At 35.6% G+C, this 21,374-nt stretch overlaps 1 protein-coding gene and 1 long non-coding RNA gene across 6 annotated transcripts in view; one reads left to right on the forward strand and one right to left on the reverse strand.

The window, feature by feature from the left end:
- The window catches only part of KCNU1 (potassium calcium-activated channel subfamily U member 1), a 135,271-nt gene that overhangs the window by 26,411 nt on the left and 87,486 nt on the right, over positions 1-21,374 (forward strand). The window contains 6 exon segments of the mRNA XM_089903756.1: positions 871-962; positions 3,457-3,567; positions 14,881-14,986; positions 16,034-16,116; positions 17,221-17,290; positions 20,587-20,739. Of these exon segments, the coding sequence (XP_089759882.1) occupies positions 871-962; positions 3,457-3,567; positions 14,881-14,986; positions 16,034-16,116; positions 17,221-17,290; positions 20,587-20,739 (615 nt within the window).
- The window catches only part of LOC149744448 (uncharacterized), a 45,831-nt gene that overhangs the window by 8,139 nt on the left and 16,318 nt on the right, over positions 1-21,374 (reverse strand). For 2 of the 5 annotated variants that reach the window (XR_016391169.1, XR_016391166.1), the window contains exons 2-4: positions 7,910-21,046; positions 1,460-1,575; positions 788-938 (exon numbers count right to left, since the gene is read on the reverse strand). This is a non-coding gene — a long non-coding RNA (uncharacterized LOC149744448). The remainder of the gene's footprint in view (positions 1-787; positions 939-1,459; positions 1,576-7,909; positions 21,047-21,374) is intronic. The other 3 variants (XR_016391170.1, XR_016391168.1, XR_016391167.1) reach the window with 3 other exon arrangements.

Consider the following 21,374-nt stretch of genomic DNA (forward strand, 5'->3'; position numbering starts at 1 on the left):
GTGATATAGGTTTGAGAGTGAATGTTGGATTATTCAGAGCGGGTAACAAATGAAAATGAAGAGATATGTGTGAATCCCATATTTTCCAAACTGCATCCCCTGGAGCACATGATGGAATTGTTCGATTGCCAGGGATGAGGGTGGTAGACAAAGGAGAGCAGACGTTCCTAATTAGCCTCTGCATTGATTTGAGCAACCGCATCTTCCTTCATCTTTTGCCCATCGGATTATAGTCTTTCTTCCAAAGAGGAAGGGGATTTGAGATTTGATCTGCAGGAAGTTGTGTTCTTTCCAGCCCAAATGAGTAAACTCTCTCTAAACCAGCATTTTACTACAGATAAGTGAACATCTGTGCTTGGTTCATGAGTGTGTCAAGGATAAAGTAAGCCTCCTTTTCTTTTAGTGACTTTAATGGCAATTCCTTAATAACCATCGCCGAGTTCTCCACTCTACCTTTCTGATATCCCCCTGTCCACATCATTTTTACATCCCCTCATTTCTGTCATTTTCCTTTAACCCTACTCTGTCCCATATGCTTTATTTTTTCCCCAAGCCCCAAATAGTATCAAGTGAAAGCGTCAGAAGGGCAGTTAGAAGTGATGACAGGAAAAAATGGGTGGGGAGGTTGCCTTACTGCTTGTCTTTGCTTTCATCTTTTTGAAGGATGAAAAGCATTTTATTAAATTTTAACCAAATCCAAAGGCTGAAGTAAGGAAGAAAATTGGTCTCCCTTTAAAAGCACAGTTCCCAGTCATGCCCTTCTTAGAAGAGAGAAAGTTTTACGTACCTGCTTTCTCCTTTGTAGTCTTGGAATTTTGGAGTATCCTTGGAAGTAGTGAGACCTCAGGTTTTATTTGCCGATCATTTTAGGTTCTGTTTGCCAACTACGTTCCTGAAATGGTGGAACTTTTTGGTAACAAGAGGAAATACACCAGTTCCTATGAAGTGGCCAAAGGAAAGAAGTAAGTAGCTTTCAAGTATAATTTCTACAGTTTGAGGGATTCTACTAAGTCACTCTCCCTTTCGAAACACTATTGCCTGGCCTAGGTGGATATGTTGGCAAGGTCCTCATTCACTAAAGAGGGCCACGCTGGAATAAATACCATGAGAAGATATTTGCTACTTGATACACACTACCATCTAGATGCTCATAAGAGGATTAAATAAACTAATGACAGATATGTTGTCATTCGGTGTCACATGCTGATTGTGCCAATATTTGTACATTCCTTATCTCAGACTGTTCTCTTATATCCATTACTGATTGTCTTACTCATTTTAACCATGTGGTTGACTCATGGCTAACTTTACATAATGGATCCAATTAAAGTCACAGTTCGAATTTAAAATAATTCAATTCAGTTGTCTTAGCCCAAACTCCCCTAAAGCTCATCCATGGGAAGAGGTTTGCTAGAGTGAGGAGGGGTTTCAGCCTGTCCTCCAGTCCTTCACAGATCACCTGTTTTGTCCACGCCACAGCTGTTTGTTCCCAGGAGCGAAGTGGATTTGGAGTTGTTTTTACTCTACTTCTCTGTGGATGTATGTTACCTCCATTGCCATTATGATTTTTCATACCTAAGAAGAAGATAAGGAATTGGAAATCCCAAATTCAAAGCGATTCTTTTTTATTTAGCCTTTTACCTGCTGTAGAGGAAAGAGGCACAGTGGAGATAAACTCCTTTGGAGTGATGTCTTAACACAGTTGGATAAAAACCAACATTGATCCAGGAGTATGAAGAGGAAGGTAACAAAATGAAATGAATGAAAAACAAATATTGAAAACAATGAAATAAGCTAGATAAGCCAAAGTCTAACCCAGTTCATCTCACACATGCTAAATAGGCCAATAAGGTCTGGAAAATATAAGTTTAACTTAGGCTAAAATTACGCTTTCAGTTTTCTTACATGACTAATGGGAGGAAAACAGCTTCTTTATGTATATGAAGCCTAAGGAAATTGACGGCTATTTTTCACCATAGAAGTTACATGCATAGATTTGTGGACCTGTGCTAGATGTCTCTCCATTGGACTCACTTTTTTTGTGAGTACTAGATAATTTTAGATGCAGAAGATAAACCAAAATAACCTAGATTCTGGTGCTGCCTCAGCCATAGTATTTGACTATGGGAAAACCAGTGAGCCATTCCGAGCTCAGTCGTTCCTCACTGAAAAAAGATGACACCAGCCCATCAGGAGTCAAGTGGCAAATCAAGTGAAATTAACACACGTGCAACTCCATTATAAATTATAAATAACCGAGAAAAATCTAGCAGTTACGATAGTTATCCTTAAATGCCTGAAAAGCTATGTGTAATTCAAATGTGTGGAATCATTCCCTACAGAAATCTTATGCTCCTTTTGTATACTGGAGATGCAGTCCTTGGTGTTTCTAAGTTTAAAATCTAGGTGGAACTTTTTTTTCTTAACATCTTTATGGGAGTATAATTGCTTTACAATGTTGTGTTAGTTTCTGCTGTATAACAAAGTGAATCAGCTATATGCATACATATATCCCTATATCCCCTCTCTCTTGCGTCTGCCTCCCAGCCTCCTTATCCCACCCCTCTAGGTCGTTGCAAAGCACTGAGCTGATCTCCCTGTGCTATGCAGCTGCTTCCCAGTAGCTAGCTATTTTACATTTGGTAGTGCATATATGTCCATGCCACTCTCTCACTTCGTCCCAGCTTCCCCTTCCCCCTCCCCGTGTCCTCAAATCCATTCTCTACGTCTGTGTCTTTATTCCTGTCTTGCCCCTAGGTTCTCCATGACCCTTTTTTTTTTTTTAGATTCCATATATATGTGTTAGCATATAGTATTTGTTTTTCTCTTTCTGACTTACACACCTCCTAACACCATACACAAAAGTAAACTCAAAATGGATTAAAGACCTAAATGTAAGGCCAGACAGTATAAAACTCTTAGAGGAAAACATAGGCAGAACACCCTATGACATAAATCACAGCAAGATCTCATAGCATAGATCTCACAGCAAGATCCCTTTTGACCCACCTCCTAGAGAAATGGAAATAAAAACAAAAATAAACAAATGGGACCTAATGAAACTGAAAAGCTTTTGCATAGCAAAGGAAACCATAAATAAGACGAAAAGACAACCCTCAGAATGGGAGAAAATATTTGCAAACGAAGCAACTGACAAAGGATTAATCTACAAAATATACAAGCAGCTCAATATCAAAAACACAAACAACCCAATCCGAAAGTGGGCAGAAGACCTAAATAGACATTTCTCCAAAGACGATACAGATTGCCAACAAACACGTGAAAAAATGCTCAGCATCACTAATCATTAGAGAAATGCAAATCAAAACTACAATGAGGTATCAAATACCAACTTTTATTTCAAACTAAGTTTAAGCTAATTGTCCATCTCTAAATCTAGACAGGAAAATACTTCTGTTCCTGGGATGAACCACCTCCCATGTTTTCACTTTCTAGGTTCATTGTGGTCTGTGGAAACATCACTGTGGACAGTGTGACGGCTTTCCTGAGGAATTTTCTCCGCCATAAGGCAGGGGAGGTCAATACTGAGATTGTTTTCCTGGGAGAGTAAGTGTATCTGTATGACCCGTGGGCAGGGAATACTTGAAATACGTGTGAATATTTGTAATGGAAGAAAATTGCCCTTGCGGTATTAATTTTTAAAATTCGGAAATAATAGTAAGCAATAAGTAAGGAAAAAGCAGTTCATGACCAGAGTTAACCTCTGAAAATATATCTTGCCAGGTGTTTTTCCCAGTGAAACACTGGGAAATGCCTATTTAATACAAAAAGAGTTTTAAGTAGGCAGCATGGTTTCTAACTGTTCTGTTTTACAATTTTGGTTCCTAATGAGATTGAGCAATTTTTGTGTGTTTTGATGGTTTGTGGGTTTTTTGAAATGGCTCTTCATTTCTTTTATCCTCTTTTCTATGAGGAGGGTCCTCTGTTACTTTGCTGCCTTTTAAGCCTCATTATATTTTTATATTAGCTGCTTTGTGTCATATGTTGTAAATATTTTTTCCTCTCCCTTTGCTTTTTAATTTTTATGCATGCTTTTGTTGTAAATCGAATACAGAAGCGTCTGGTTTACATGAACTCTAATCCATCAACTCTTTCCTTTTGGCTTTCTGCTTTTCTGACATGCTTAGACCCCTCTGTCCTAGAATTAAGTAACTATCTCTCTAGCATTTTTAGTTTTTCATATTGAAATGTTTTATATTTAAGCTCTCTGGAATTGACTTTGTGTAATGTGTAGGGAACTAACTTCTTTATTTTTTTCCAAATGGTCTATCCATTATCCAGACATCGCTCACTAAATAAGTCACCCAGATATGAAGTGACATTTTGATTTTATCCAGGATTGCCTATCACATCACCTCGGCCTTCACGCATTTCATAGTTGAACACTGTACCCTCTTTACATCTGACACCTTCAACCCACCGTTACCTTGGGCTCTCAGGTGTGAGATAACCAGTAAGCATTTTGAATTTCTTTATGGTGCTGTTGACAGACAGCCAAGAGTTCTGCTTCAGGATCATTGTCATGCCTGTCTTTTCAATAATTTGTGTATGACTTGAATCCTTACTTAAAAAATAGTAAACAAAAAAAAAAAACCCAAAGTGCTAAAACCAGTGATAAGAGGCTAATAATTGTAACCCAGCTGAGACAAAGAGGAAGTCATTAAATGTGTGGAAAGTAACTTCTTTTATCTGCTGATGTATTTTCATAGACTGATGTAGGTTATTGTAGGTATTCGTCAAGGTAATGAATGAAATTTCTTAAATGGTACAAAATGTTGGAAGTGTCTATCTAGAATTTTGTCAATTACATCTATACTCTGAAGACTCCAGAATTGATGTCCCCCACTAGACATTCTCTGTGGCTTCATAGTCACACAACTAATTGCTCACTGGGTATTTCCACCCCTGTGTTTCAAAGGCCCCTCAGACTCAACATTTTCAAAAGTAAACTCAAGAGGGAAGAGATATGGGAACATATGTATGTGTATAACTGATTCGCTTTGTTATAAAGCAGAAACTAACACACCATTGTAAAGCAATTATACCCCAATAAAGATGTAAAAAAAAAATCTCAATTCTAAAGAAAAAAAAACAGGTAAACTCATGATTTAATGTCCAACTTTTCCATCTCACAAGGCAAATTAAAAAATTTTTAATTAAAAAACAAGAAGGAAAGGAAACAGCTTTTCCTGCCTCAGCAAGTGGGACCTCATCAATGCCGCTCCTTAAAACAGCAAACTAGGCATTGTCTTTGACTTTACTGTCTCCCTCAAACCCTGTGTACACGTTCATCATCAATAGCATCTCCTACATAAATCCTAATTCTACCATTTTGTCTCCACTCTCACAACCCTGTTCAAAGTTCCTATCTTGTCTCTCCTGAACTTCTGTAAAGGCTACTTTATTGATCTGTTCTTTCTGCTCAGAAGCTCTTCTGCTTTATGTGACTGATTTATTTTCATCTCCCAGCACTCAGAGTCCTTCCCTGGCAACTTATCTAAATTAATGTCTTCTAATCCTCCTATCTCATCACTCCATTTATTTGCTTTAAAGCAATTATCACAGTCTGTGATTGTGGTGGATTTTCCTTTGGTGCAGAGGTTCACATTACCTTTCCTTACTGTACATTCATGCTGCTCCTCTCAGTAAACCTGTGCTGGCCTTTGACTTAACTTGAGAAATAGAATTCAGCAGAAGGAAGACTGTGGTATATTGTTTTTTAAAAGATGGCTACTAGAAACCCCTCCCAAATGTTTACACATATTCTCCTCCTCCTATCAAAGGTGGAGTCTTCTAGCTTCCCTTCTATTGATCTGGGCTGGCCTTTTGACTCATTTTAACCAATGAAACATGTGTAAATGACTGAGCCAGTTAAAGGACCAACCCATAAAGGGCCTATTACCTTCTGTGTTCAGTGTCTTGAAACCCTGGACCACTATGTAAGAAGTTCACCTCCTCCTCCAGGGGGAGGAAGCCCATCCAGCTGTCAGCTCCTCCAGAAGCCCAGCTGAGGCAACAGACCTGTAAGTGATGCCATCTCAGAGGTTCTAGCCCACTAGAGCTCTCAGCTAAACAGAGTCATGTCTCCAACAAAACTGCATGGAGCAGAAGACTCACCCAGCTGAGCCCAGTCAAAACAAAGAATTTCAAGAAATAATAACTCATTATTTTAAGCCACAAAGATTGTGCCAGATTTTTTGCAAACCTAGGTAACTGATACAGAAATTGACACTTTTCTTTCTTTGGTTACTTATTATTTAAAGCAAAACAATATCCAAGATATTATATTATAAAATGTCATAAAGGTAAAATATTAATTTATGTTTCTATAATTCAGGATAACTAGTAGCATCCAACAAAAACTAACTATGGCTAAATTAACAGAAAAAAAAGTTGATATTATGTAGCTCTCAAAACATCCAGAAGACCAGATAACTAGGCTTAGAGAATATACAACAGTGAATAATGATGAGATACTTATTTCCTTGAGTAATTTGTATTGTTATTGTGCCTGAGCGGGTACATAAATATTGATTTATTATTCTTTATATTGAACGCATACATCCTATACACTTTGTATATGTGCAGTTTTTCACAATCAAATGAAAAGAAGAAAACTTTCTAGAGTTGAAAAAAAGATATCAGTTCTCAGATTGGAAAGGTGCAATAATGCTGATCAGGATAAATGAAAATCATGTACACACAGGCACGTTGTCATAACATGTAAGGCAGGGGTCCTCAACCCACCTGTACGCAGCCTGTTAGGAACCGGGCCACACAACAGGAGGTGAGCGGCAGGCGAGCGAGCGAAGCTTCATCTGCCGCTCCCCATCGCTCACATTACCGCCTGAACCATCCACCGCCCCACCTCCCATCCGTGGAAAAATTGTCTTCCATGAAACCGGTCCCTGGTGCCAAAAAGGTTGGGGACCGCTGATGTAAGGGTCACCTAATTCAGCAGTTGAGGGACGGGGCAGATCCGTGTAGGAATCCAGAAGATAGTACTATTCCAGAAAGTAATATAGGAACATAACTTACACATCAAATCGCAAAATACTTATCACCAAATATTTAACCCCTTCCTATTTTTCCAGTCTTACTGCTCAGAGATAACTATTTCTTCCAAGTTTAAATCTGTGTTTTATCACTCTTTTGACTCCTCAGTTGTACACAGTATTTATTCATCACCTGATATTTTGCAGATGTGTATTATTCATCCCTCTGCACCACCTTCCCTTCTTCAGTTGTTCCATTATAGTTATCTTCTAATTTGTAATTACAGCGACAGTGTTTATATCATTATGGCTGATAAATGTTGGTCTTTGATAACAGTACACCTCAAATTTTTTTCTGGTACTTAATGATCGCCTCCTTTTTATATGTCTATCATTAAATATTTTCCAATAGATATATCACATGCATAGCAATAAATATTTTCTAACTTTTTCAACATTAAATAATCTCATAAGAATAAAAGTTGAGTGAAAAATTCCCAAGAGTTGCACAGGAGTCACTGGAGCTTAGAAAAAATATCTTAGAACTTACATTTATTTTTAAAATAGCAAGGTAATAATTAAGCAGCATGTTTAAAACTCTTTATCCCAAATTATAACTCAGAAAGAAAATTACATAGAATTACAATGCACATTAAAATGAATTACTATGAAGTGAACACCCATGTCACTACCACCCAAATCAAGATATATTCTATTGCCAGCACCCCAGGAAAACCCTCCCCAATAATAACCCAATCTTTCGTCCCTAGAGATAATTATGATTTTGACTTTATATCTTACATTTATTAATTGTCCTATCTCCTATGTTTATTTAGAATATTTAAGTTTTTCCTGTTTTTAAACTCACATAAATGGAATATAAATTTACTTACCTCAATAATGCGTTTGTAAGATTCATCCTTGTTGCAGCTGGATGTAGCTGTACCTATTCATTTTCACTGCTGTGTAGTAGAGCATTCCATTATATGAATACACCACAATTTTTCTTAATCCATTCTACTGTTGGTTGACATTTCTCCTCAATTTTGTCTATTATGAAGAATGTTGCTTTGAAAATTCTTATATATGTGTCCTGGTCCCCAGGCATTAAATTGCAGGGTAGTAAATCTTCCTGTAACAGAACTGTCAGTCATTCAAAATGTTTTTTTCTGGTCTGCACTTCCACCAGCAGCCCTGAGAGCTCCTTTCACCATATACAGCCTTACTACCGCTTGGAAATGTAGCTTCCCATCCTACCTAACACTTAGAAACATCAGTCTTTTTAGTTTTAGCCGTTCTTTGGGATAGTGTTTTGCAAGACAGTGTATCTTATTGTGGTTTATGATCTCATTTTTCTGGTTAGTAATGAGGCCAAGCATATATTCATATGTATAAGCCATTTGGGTTCCCTCTTATGAAATGGCTGTTATCTTGCCCATTTTTTAAATTAGAATGTAGTTGATTTACAACATCGCATTAGTTTCTGGTATACAGTAAGGTGATTTAATATATACATATTCTTCTTCCTATTATTTTCTATTATGCTTCTTTTTGCCCATTTTTATCCTAAATTAAGTGCAGATCTGCCAGTGACAAGCTCTTTTTTTTTTTTAATGTAAGGACATCTTTATTTTCTTTTCATTCTTGAAAGATAATTTTATGGATATAGAGTTCTAAGCTGCCACATTTTATCCTTAAGAACCATGAAAGTATTATTCTGTTGATTTCTGGCTTTTGTTGTCGCTATTAAGAAGTCTGTTAAACTATCTTCTTTAATGAATTATCTTCTTAAAAAAATTATGTGTTGTACTTAATGTGAAACTATGTTATTTACTATGACGTGTGTAGTTTTGAATTTCTGATAATTTATTGTGCTTAGTATTCATGAGTCTTCCTGAGTCTCCGGCTTGGTGTTTTCCACCATTTCTGGAAGATTCTCAATTATTCATACATTGCCCTTGTCACTATGTTCTTTCTCCTCCTTTTCTGGGAATTCAATTATGTTAGTCCTTTTTTTACTGTGCCAAATATATTTCTTACCCTCTGTTTTGTATTTCTCCTCTTTTTTGTATCTCTGTATTACATTCTGGATACTTTATTCTGAACTACCTTCCGGATTCCTACTTCTCTCTTTATCTGTGTTTAATCTATTTACAAACTCATTCATTGAGTTTTTAATTTGAGTTATTGTATTTTTCAGTTCCAGAATTTATATTTGGTTCTTTAGCAAATATTCTCTGTTTTCATAGTTTCTTGTGTTTCCAAGGTTACCTTTTATTTATTTCAATAAAATAAACATCATTATGTTGTAGTTTGTGTCCAGTAATTCAATGTCTTAAGTCCTTGGTTTTTCTTGTCGGTTGTTTCCACTGGTTGTTACACATAGTATCTTCTTTTCTTTGTGTGCTTTTTTGTCTTAGATTATGTGCTTATTCTTCTATTAAAAAATATTTACAGAAATAACTTGTAGCCTAGAAAAATATTACATTCTTCCAGAGAGGATTTTTTTAAAATTTTTATTTATTTATTTATGGCTGTGTTGGGTCTTTGTTTCTGTGCGAGGGCTTTCTCTTGCCCCGTTGTGGCAAGCGGGGGCCACTCTTCATCGCGGTGCGCAGGCCTTTCACTATTGCGGCCTCTCTTGTTGCGGAGCACAGGCTCCAGACGTGCAGGCTCAGTAATTGTGGGTCACGGGCCTAGTTGCTCCACGGCATGTGGGATCTTTCCAGACCAGGGCTCGAACCCATGTCCCCTGCATTGGCAGGCAGATTCTCAACCACTGCACCACCAGGGAAGCCCCCAGAGAGGATATTTATTTACTTCTTCCAAGTACAATGGGGCATTTGTGCCTTAGGACCACGTAAATCCAAATTCAACGCTTGATGTTCACTGTACTACCCAGGTGACAAACTCAGAATGAATGTACATCTGAAAACTAATTTATTCAATTTTACACTTCATCTATGCCTGCATACCTTTGTTATGCCAGGTTAAAATTTGGAGAAGTTACTAAAGTCTTCATTTTGTGTGTCAGGGGAGCTGGAAGTTTTTGGACCCCTTACCCTATGACATCACCAGAATGTTAGGTCAGTTTGGTAGCTGTACCTTCTGAATTACTAAATGCTTTGTGGGGTGGGGGGACTGGACTTAACCTCTAAGGCCTTGATTTCTTCTAGATTTTGGCCTGGAAATTCTTCACGGTCTGGTTATATCTTTCATGATTTATTAGATGTTTTTATATTTCATCCAGCATTTTTATATATCCTTAGTAGAAGGTTGGCTGAAATTATCTAGTTTACTATGCCTGAAAACAAAGGCCCCAGCTCTAGTGATGTTTAATATATGAAAACATGCAAAGCTCTCACTTGTTCACATATGTTTTAAGGGAATAGGGGAAGTTTTACTCAAGAGGATTGACAAATTCAGAGAATTTCCAAATATTGCCGTTGATAGTGGGCCAGATAACAAAAGTATTGTATAGTCTATTATAAGGATTTGGCTTTAAGGAAGTTGCCTTTTCTCCGAGTCAGTCCTGAATTCTTGGAGGATTTTCAGCAGAGGGATGACATAACTAGATTTAGTTTTCTTCTTTAGTGTTGGGAAATTAGAATTGGATTTATCGTAATTCTTACAACAACCTTTGTACTTGACTTATACATAAGCACATTTTGGTTGTTTGTTTTTGTAAGTAGCTGTTTTTAATAATGCTCTAAGTACCAGTACATGAACTCACCATCGAGACAAAATTTAAGACAGAACCCGTATCTAACTATATGATCCTACCCACATTTCATACTGCTCTCAGTTGTTTTGTACATCATCATCATTCTTTATCTCTCCTGCAGTTTTATTGCAATTATGTACAGTCTTAAAATGTTTAGCTGTGTTTAACTTTACAGAAGGAAGATCACACCAATGGAATCTTGTGGTACTTAGATTTTCCTCATTTTATATTTCTAAGATACACTCATTTTTCTGAGTGTTGCTGTAGTTAATTGTTTACTGTTATATGATATTTCATTGGCAGAGTAAACCTTAGTTTATCCACTCTTGGTGTGATTTGCATTGTTTCTAGATTTTTCTATTGGAAATAATTTTATTATTAACATGGCTTATGTATGGCTCTTAGTGGACCTGTGCAAGAGTGTCTGTGTATGTGTGTGTGTGGGGAGGGTGGTTTAATGGTGTGAAGAATGTGAATGTTCATTTTTAAGAGACAGTATCATTTTTTACTAGTGGTTGCACCGTTTTTCAAGCTTATCAGCAATCTGTAAGGGACTTTGTGTAGTTGTACATCTACATTCTTTCTAACAGCTGGCATGGTCATACTTGTTAATCTTTGCAGTGGAATCAGTGTAAAGTGGAATCTCATCGTGGTTTTGATTTATAAGCCTCTTATCACTAAGTATGGAGTTTCTCTTCATGTTTATTAGCCATACATGTTTCCTCTTTCCGTGAAAAGCCTGTTCATGCATTTTACCTGTTTTTCTATTGGATTGTTTGTGGGGCTTTTCTTATTTAATTTCTAGGAGTGCTTAATGTATTCTTGACACTAACTGTTCATCAGTGATCTGAACTGTAACTATATTTTTCCAGTTTATAACTTGTCTTTTCACTGAGTATGAGAAGTATTTTGATATTCAAAAGTTTTTAATATTATCATAGTTCAAATTTTCAATCATTTCAATTGTATTTAATGATTTTTTTGGTTTTTGTGTAGGAATTTTTCCATATCCCAATATTTTAAAGATATTTAATTACATTTCCTATTAAGAATTTTTCATTTTTGTTGATGTTTAAATCTCTAATTATACTGGAATTTGTTTTTTTATGGCGTGACGCATGAATAAAACTTCAGCTTCTTCCATAGATAACCATTTTATCAATGCTAGTTATTGAATAAACCCTTTTCCCCTCACTGATCTGACATGCTACCAGTATAAATAGGGCTATTCTGTGTTTTTTTTAATCAATTTATCTCTTACTGCATTAATACTATGCTTTTTTAATTGCTAAAGATTCATAATTAATCCTTATACATCTTAGGGCAGGTTTTCCCTCCGTGCTCTTCTTTTTCCAATAGTTGACAAGCTCTTCTTGGCCCTTTATCTTTCATATAAATTTTATAATCATTTTATCATGAACTATGAAAAACCCTGTGGAAATTGATGGGAGGAATCTAATTGAAACTTTGGTTTAAAATTGATTTTTTGTGTTACAAATTCTTTCTAACTCTGACTATACTATGGTTGTCTACTTATTTAGATCTCACTTAGTGTCTCAATAATATTGTATAATTTCCCAGGCTTGCTGATGTTTATTATATATTATGTAATTTTACATATGTGTATATGTAATAAATATATGTGACATATATATTTATAAGTACTTGATATTTTCTGATATATTTGAAATAGTGTCTTATTGTATTTTCTACTTGTTTGCTTTTGGTATGAAAATCCAGAATTGACCTTTGTGTATTAATCTCCCATTCATCCATATTGTTAAATTAGCCTCTATTTATTTTTCTGTAGTGTTTAGGGGTTTCTATGTAGATAATCTTATTAGTTCAGATAAAGAGAGTTTATTTCTTCCTTTCTAACCCTTACGTGTACAGTGTATCTTTATTTTCTTATTGCTCTTGCTAAGACATCAAATATAATGTTGAGAAAAAAGCAATAGTTGTATCTCTTCTTCATTTCTCATTTTAAAGAAAACTTTTCTAATATTTTCCCACTAAGGCCATCCTTTTTATTTTAAAGATACTCTTTATTTGGTTAAGGATATTCTTTTCTCTTCCTAATATACCATGAGTTTTATTTCTTAACTGTGAAAAGATATTTTAATCAACTTTTTCTGTGCATCTGAGGTGGCTGTGTCAGTTTTAATTTGTTAATGTGATGAGTTAAATTAATAGTTTTGCTATAATGGTTATTTTGGCTTTGTAGTATTTGTTGGGGACCATTCTCTATTTTTAAGGTGTTTGAAAGACTTTGTATAAAAATGGGATTATTTGTTGCTTGAAAGTGTGGTAGAAGTTGCCTGCTAAACCATTTAGAACTGGTGGTTTTAAAAATTGTGTTTAGTGTGTGGGTCTATGTATGTGTTTTGTTCGTTTTTGTTTAGTTTTGAGAGTTTTTAATCTCTACTTTGCGTGTAGGTATTTTTATCTTCTTTCAATATTATGAGTCATTTTTGTCTTCTCTTTTTCTCCATCAATTTTACTACAGCTTTGCCTATTATATGAGTGATTTTTTTTTCAAAGAACCAGCCTTTGTCTTTGTTCATCTTCTCTCTTTTATTTTTCTTTTCTATTTCACTGTTTGCACTCCTGTGTTTATTGTCTCTTTTCTTCTTATTTCTTTGGGTTTATTCCAATATTAATGTCCAAAGCTATAACTTTCCCCTAAAGCAGGCTTTTATTGTATCCAAAGACTTAGATATTTAGTGTTTTCACATAATTAATTTCTAAGAATTTTATACATTTCATTATAATTTCTTCATAGCTCATGAGATTTTTAGCAGTCTGTTTTTCAAAATTTCCAACTATGATGAATATTTTTTAATTTTTTTGTTATTAACTTTTACTTTAATTGTACTGTGATCAGAGGTCATTATATGTACAGCAGCTTTTTTTTTTGCAGTGTGTTGAGGCTTTCCTTATTAGTCAAGTAAATTATCATTTTGGTAAATATTTGTGTGCTGTTGAGGAAAATTAAAATTATTCACAATAGCCATTATATGGAAACAACCTAAGTTTCCATCTATGGATGAATGAATAAAGATGTGGTATATATATATATATATATGTATATATATTTGAATGATATGAAATATCATTCAGCCCTAAAAAAGGAAGGAAGTCCTGTCACTTGCAACAACATGGATGAACCTGGCAGGCATTATAAGCTGGTGAAATAAGCCAGAGAGAGAAAGACAAATGCATGGTGTCACTTATATCTGGAATTTTTTTAAAAAGCCACACTTAGAGAAACAGAAAGTAGAAAGATGGTTTGCCAGGGTCTGGGGATTGGGGGAAATAGGGAGAGGTTGGTACAAAGAGTACAGACTTTCAGTTTTAAGATGAATAAGGTCTGAGGATCTAATGTAAAACATGGTGACTGTAGTTGATAACACTGTATTGTATAATTGAAATTTGCTAGGAGAGTAGAATTTAAATGTCATCACCCCCCCAGAAAGGTAAATATGTGAGGTGATGGATGTGTTAATTAAATAATGGGAGGGATCCTTTCATAATGTATACATACATCAAATATCACGTTGTACACTAAATATCTTACAATTTTAACTGTCAATTTTGCCTCAGTAAAGGTGAAAAAAATTTAAATTAGATATCCTAAATATTGTTTGCAGAATTATAAATATCAAACTTGATGATTATTTTTTCTCCTTGATCTGTCAGTAATTGAGAGAGATGCATTGAAATCTGTCATTACAGTGGGAGGTTCATGTATTTCTCTCGTTTTGTTAAAATTTTTTGTGTATTTAGAAGCTATTTTATTAAATTCATAGTTGTTTTAGAATGCTGTGTCTTTTTGAATAATTGAAATGTTTTCACTGGTCCTGAACTTCTTTGTTCTTAGTAATTACCCCCCCTTTTTTTTTGCATTAATCTGATTTGTATTTTTTCATGTCTCTGTGATTGATTGCCCCTGAGCTTCAGACCCATTTCTGGAATTAGGCTAGTGGTATCCACATCACCTAAGGACGTGGATTAATAATGGAGGATGGATGTTTTCCAAGAGAGGATTAGAGTTTTTATTAAATGCACTAAATAATATAACAGTCTCTAAACCAAAGCCAATCTTCCTTTTCCGTATCTGGCACTATGTTCTTTATCCAGGGTTCCTCCTTCTTTGGAATTGGAAACCATATTTAAGTGCTACATGGCCTATACAACTTTTGTTTCTGGATCTGCACTGAAGTGGGAGGATCTGAGGCGAGTTGCGGTGAGATCTAGTTCTTTTCCTCCTTGTCGTTTTCCTAAGCTGCAGCAATTAAGACGATAGTGTGTATTGCTCTTCCTAAAGGATTACTCCAGACTCTTGAATTGGGGGAAATACGACTTCTTCAACTTTAAAAACTGATCATAAAGAAATGTTAGTAATTGACCTCCAAATCCTTCTTGACAGATACCAAGCAGACCTCACTATTTACCTACATTTATATTAATTTTTTTTATTTCACTAAATTCTCTATCTAGAACAGTTTTATGTTATCAGTCTAAGAGATCTGAAAAAGTTGTGGATAGCAGAAGTGTGTTAGATCTTTCTATCCAAGTGGGATTCTTACCAGATGACAGATTTCTAGGAGTCTGTCAGCTTTTACCGGCTTCTCCTAAACACACTGATATGCCCTCTGATAGGAAAGGCATGAAGGAAAATCGCAGAGATCCCAGTTAGGCTGAGACTAAAAGAGATGAGCAACAGCCAACCCTCTAGACATCTTGTGTTTAAGATGAAGGCCAACTTCCTCTCATGTTTTAGGTTTCTCACAATCATATGGAGCAAAAGGTTCAGTTTTTTTAAAGCAGAGATCTATAGAGTCAACACAAAGAATTGAAGCAAAAATTGACAAACACAGTATAATCTTTCTCTTTCCTGCAACTTGGGGTTATAAGAGCCACTTCAATAATTTTTTTGCTATTCTGAAAGGTTAATAACTATACAGGAAGTTGCTTAAAAAGATCTTATTGCTCATCACTAGTCATAAATTGACATTTCTGGATCATAGGAAAAATATCATTGTGCACTTGTTCCATTTTAAAGCAATCTACATCTGTGTTGGAGACTCTGGTCCGTCTATGCAGCCCCTTTCAGCATTTGCTGGACTGTGATTCTGATGTAAAGACATCCTTATCACAAGTCCTTCCCAAGTGTGCTCTCTTTCTTTTTGGAAATTGTATGATGAAACCATAAGAAAACCCCAAAGGGGAACACGTAAGCATTTCCCATGTATAATTAACAAGGTGGCTGCTGTTTAATCTTGAAGAATAGGTGGCCTCTGCCGAAGCATGCCTGATCATAGCCGACCCTCTGTGCAGTGATTCACATGCTGAAGACACTTCAAACATTATGAGGTAAGAAGCTGGCACTGGGTCTTACATGCTCCAGTGCTGATCTTATTTTTGCCTCTTTTAAAATAAAGCCCCATGCATAGAACTAAACAGACGTCATGTATCACAGCACAGGGTTCATCATATTCCAGGTTTCTGCCTTATTTTTTGGCCCCAGAGACTCTGCAGATGTATGAAAAAGGAAGTCAAGATAGAGTTTACTGTGTGTCAGTGTGCTTCTCCACTTACTTTCCTGGAGTTCCGTAGGGATAATAGCTGTCTAAATTTAAAAAGCAAGCCTACGAATAACTGATAACTGTTCAGATAGCACCATTCTGACTAACAGCCCCTCAGAAATAAAGACGGCATTTGTGGTTTGTGAACCTTATTCGTAGACTTTATTTACTGGGGTTTTTCTCCAGTAGTCCTAGTGAAAGATTGTGCATGGTTCAGTATGATGTGCTTTTGACTATTGGCAGTATTTTCAAGATGGCTAGGGTTAGTGTTACCATCTTGAACTGTGAACTATCTATGAGCAGGAACTCAATTTGTGGTAAGAGATTCAAACTGTCATTGTGAGGGCAATGCCATTGTACCTAACCCAGATGAACTGTTGGCCCCCAGAGCAAAATAAATACACATAGCTGAAGGTGACTCTACAAAAAGCAAGAGAAGCCTGAGAACTTGTAACGTACAGTAAATATAAGATAGATCTTAGTTTCTTAAGTTGTATAAGGAACTTAAGAATAAGGAAATAAGGAAGTTGGATTAGGCAGTCTGTTAGCTACTTTGAGCTATAGATAGCAATTCAGTCTCTGTTTTTTTCTGTAATTAATGTGTTTGAGTTTGGAGACTAAAATATATGAAACTGATTATTTCCTCCTCAGGAATTGCTCCCAGAAGACCACTCTTAATACCAAAAGCTTACCTTTCCATAGATTTAATTTACTAAGTCACTAAAACCATAGCACTCTTCCATGTGTGTGCTATTAAAGATCATAACAATGAACTTTATAATGTGCTCTTTTCCTGTACTTACCCACACATAGACTTAACTTTGAATTGAATTATATTATAAAGACATTGGATATGGCACACCACTAATGAGCATATTTGTTATTTTTGTAGGGTGCTCTCTATCAAGAGCTATTACCCTAATACCAGAATCATCATACAGATACTTCAGTCCCATAACAAGGTATTGTAACATTATAGCCTGTTCTGTCTCCTCCCCTTTTAGTCTGTAGAACTAAATGAACGTAGTTCATCTAAGTAAGATATGAACTTATTACTTTATAATGAGTCTACACACAAAAAGCTTTTGCCAGTTGCAGGTGAAATTTGGAGCCCCATTAAGATTGTTAATTACATAAAAATGTAAATTTGGAAAGAGTTTTGTTTACATACTTTAAAAGCTATTGCCTGATGGCCTGGAGTCCAGTCATTCTGAATTTAGGTGCTGACTGAGATCCTCCCCTTGGGGCCGTGGACAGGTCTTGGCACACCCTTAAGTACTGGGAGCCACTAAAAATAAAGTAGGCAGATTGGACAATGACAAGGGTTTGAAAAACAGCCAAGGGCTAGGGCAGGGTTGAACAATAAGGTTCATCTACTACACAAGTCCACTCATTCAAGACAGGGAGAGTTGGCTTTTTTGTCCAATGCACAGAAACCAACACAGAGAGTCAAATAAAAGGAAGAAACAGAGGAATATATTCCAAACAAAAGAACAAGACAAAACCTCAGAAAAAGACCTTAATGAAAAGGATATAAGCTACTTTTCTGATAGAGAGCTTAAAATAACAGTCATAAAGATGCTCACTGAGCTCAGGAGAAGAATGGATGAACAAAGTGAAAATTTCGACAGAGAGAAAATATTAAAAAGTTCCAAGTAGAAGTCACAGTGCTGAGGAATACAATAACTGAACTGCAAAAAAAAAAAAAAAACATAATAGAGAGGTTCAACAGCAGACCAGAGGAAGCAGAAGAAGGGATCAGCAAACCTGAAGATAGGATAGAGAGTGTAGACCTCACATAATCAGAGCAGCAGAAAGAAAAAAGAATGAAAAAGAGTGAAGATAGCTTAAAGGGACTTATGGGACAATATCAAGTGGACCAACATTCACATTATAGGAGTCCCAGAAGGAGAAGGGAGAGAGAAATGGGTAGAGAACTGACTTGAAGAAATAATGGCTGTCAACTTTCCTAAACAGATATTCAGATCCACAAAGCCCAGAAAGTTCCAAATAAAAGGAACCCAAAGAGATCCATATCAAGCACATTCTAATTAAAGTGTCAACAGTTGAGGACAAGGAGAGAATTTTTAAAGTAGCAAGAGAAAAACAACTTGTTACATATACGGGAACTCCCATAAGATTATCAGCAGATTTTCAACAGAAACTTTGCAGGCCAGAAGGCAGTGCCACAAGATATTCAAAGTGCTAAAAGAAAAAGAAAAAAACTGCCAACCAAGGATACTTTACCCAGCGAAGTTGTCATTCAGAATCAAAGGAACGACAAAGAGGTTTCCAGACAAGCAAAAGTTAAAGGAGTTCATCACCAATAGACAGACCTTACAAGAAATGTTAAAGGAACTTCTTTAAGCTGTAATGAAAGGGGTAATTAGTAAAAGGTAAATGTATGAAAGTATAAGTCTCATTGGTAAAGGTAAATATATAGTAAAATTCCAAATATTCTAATGTTGTAAAGGTGATGGATTAATCACTTACAAAGCTAGTATGAAGATTAAAAGACAAAAGTAGTAAATAACTACAATAATTTGTAAAATGATACATAAAATAGAAAGATGTAAATTGTAATATCAAAAATAAAACTTGGGTAGTGGGGATAAAAATATAGAACTTTTGATGTGATCAAACTTAAGTTACTGTCAACTTAAAAGAGACTTGGAGGTTGTTTTATGCAAGCTTCATGGTAACCACAAAGCAAAAATTTATAGTAAATAAGAAAGAGAAAGGAATCTAAGCATACTGCTACAGAAAGTCATCAAATCAAAGATGAAGAGAGCAAGAGGAGAAGAAAGGAACAGTGGAATTATAAAACTTTCAGAAAACACTTGACAAATGGCAGTAAATACATACTTACCAATAATTACTTTAAATATAAATTGACTAACTTTTCTAATCAAAAGACATAGAGTGGCTGAATAGACAAAAAAAAAAATAAGACCCATCTATACGCTGCCTACAAGAAACTTAGATATAAGGACACGCACAGACTGAAAGTGAGGGGATGGAAAAGTAGATTCCATGCCAATGGAAAGCAAAAGAAATCTGGGGAAGCGATACTTATGTCAGACAAAATAGACTTTAAAACAAGGACTGTAATAAGAGAAAAAGAAGGGCATTACATTATCAAAAGGGTCAATCCCACAAGAGGATATAACATTTGTAAATATTTATGACACCAGCATAGGAGGACCTAAATTTATAAAGCAGATGTTAACAAATCTAAATGGAGAAATAGCAATACAATAATAGTTGGGGACTTTAATACCCTGCTTTCTTCAATGGATAGATCATCCAGATAAAAAAATCAATAAGGAAACATTGGCCTTAGACAACATATTATACCTCATGACTTAGACAAATACAGAACTTTGCATTCAAAAGCACCAGAATACACAGTCTTCTCAAAAAGTATAAAAAAAAATAAAATCTTGCCATTTGCAACAACACGAGTGGACCTCAAGGGCATAATGCTAAGTGAAATGAGTCAGAGAGAGAAAAACAAATACCATATGATCTCATTCATATGTTGAGTAACAGCAAAAAAGAAATCCTGAGCTCATAGATTCACAGAACAGGTTGGTGGTTGCCAGAGGTGGGGGTGGGCAAAATGGGGGAATGGGAACAAAAGGTATAAATTTATAGTATAAAAGAGTCATGGTGACTGTAGTTAATAATACTTTATTTTATATTTAAATGTTGCTAAGGGAATAGAATTTCAAAGTTCCCATCACAAGAAAAAATACCTTGTAATTACAGTAGTGATGGATGTTAACTGGACTTATTGTGGTCATCATTTGACAATATATACAAATATTGAACGTTGTACACCTGAAACTCATATAACGTTATACGTTAATTATATTTCAAAAACGTAAAGCAAGCGAACAAATTGATTGCAAATTCGGGGAACTTTCTTGAGGTATATTTCTTTCTAATATTTGACTTTCTTTTCTTTTACTGAAGTACAGTTGATTTACAATATCGTATTAGTTTCAGGTGTACAATGTAGTGATTCAATATTTTTATAGATTAAACTGCATTTAAGTTATTACAAAATGATGGCTATATTTCCCCGTGCTGTACGCTATGTCCTTGTTGCTTATTTACTTTATACGTAGTAGTTTGTATCTCCTAATCCCCTTCGCCTGTCTTGCCCCTCCCTCTTTCCCTCTTCTCACTGGTAACCACTAGTTTGTTCTCTGTATCCACAAGTCTGTTCCTACTACTTTCTACCATGAAACAGGTGTTTCTGCCAAAGATCGCCAGCTGGAACTGGAATACCGGAGACGACATCGTCTGCCTTGCTGAATTAAAGCTCGGGCTTATCGCCCAAGGCTGTTTGGTGCCAGGCTTGTGTACCTTTCTAACATCTCTATTTACTGAGCAAAACAAGAAGGTAACCTTGGAAACTGATGTTGAATCTTGGCTCTATCCCCATGTCCTCATAAATTAATATCAGAAATAGAAAATAAAAATTGAGGGAAGCAAGAAGGCCCCCAGAAATGAGATTTGACTTCTACTCGAGCTGGGAAGGGATTGTGACATCTAGATTGAAGAGTCCCAAGTACCACACTGACCTTGAAGAAGTTGTTTATCTTATTGTTGCCTAAGGATATTTACCTGCAAAATAGAAATCATAACCCTGCTTCCTCCCGGCAATCCATGACGTTATGACAGTAAACGTATTCATAAATGTAGAAGCACTTTGAGTTGTTGAAGGTAGAAATATAAATAAAGGTTATGTTATTAGTGGAGAAATCATACATTTAAATATATGTTACATACCAAGTAATTGACATAATAATAAATTATATTCATCAAAGAGAAATAATAATACAAATAATATTAAAATCTAATTTTCCGGGTTATTTTGGGATATTCTATGCAGTAATAATAATAGTGGCCACATGTCGAATGCCTACTGTGTGTCATGCATTTTAAGGACATTGTGTTTCCCTCAATATTTCAAGGTAGTCTCCCAGTCATGGACGCTAACTAATAATAAGTTAGTAAGTAGCAGATGTAGAATTG

This window comes from Delphinapterus leucas, chromosome 21 (genome assembly GCF_059928025.1).
Source record: "Delphinapterus leucas isolate spDelLeu-1000000601 "Yukka" chromosome 21, BTC_Dleu_Yukka2, whole genome shotgun sequence".
Classification (NCBI taxonomy): Eukaryota; Metazoa; Chordata; class Mammalia; order Artiodactyla; family Monodontidae; genus Delphinapterus; species Delphinapterus leucas.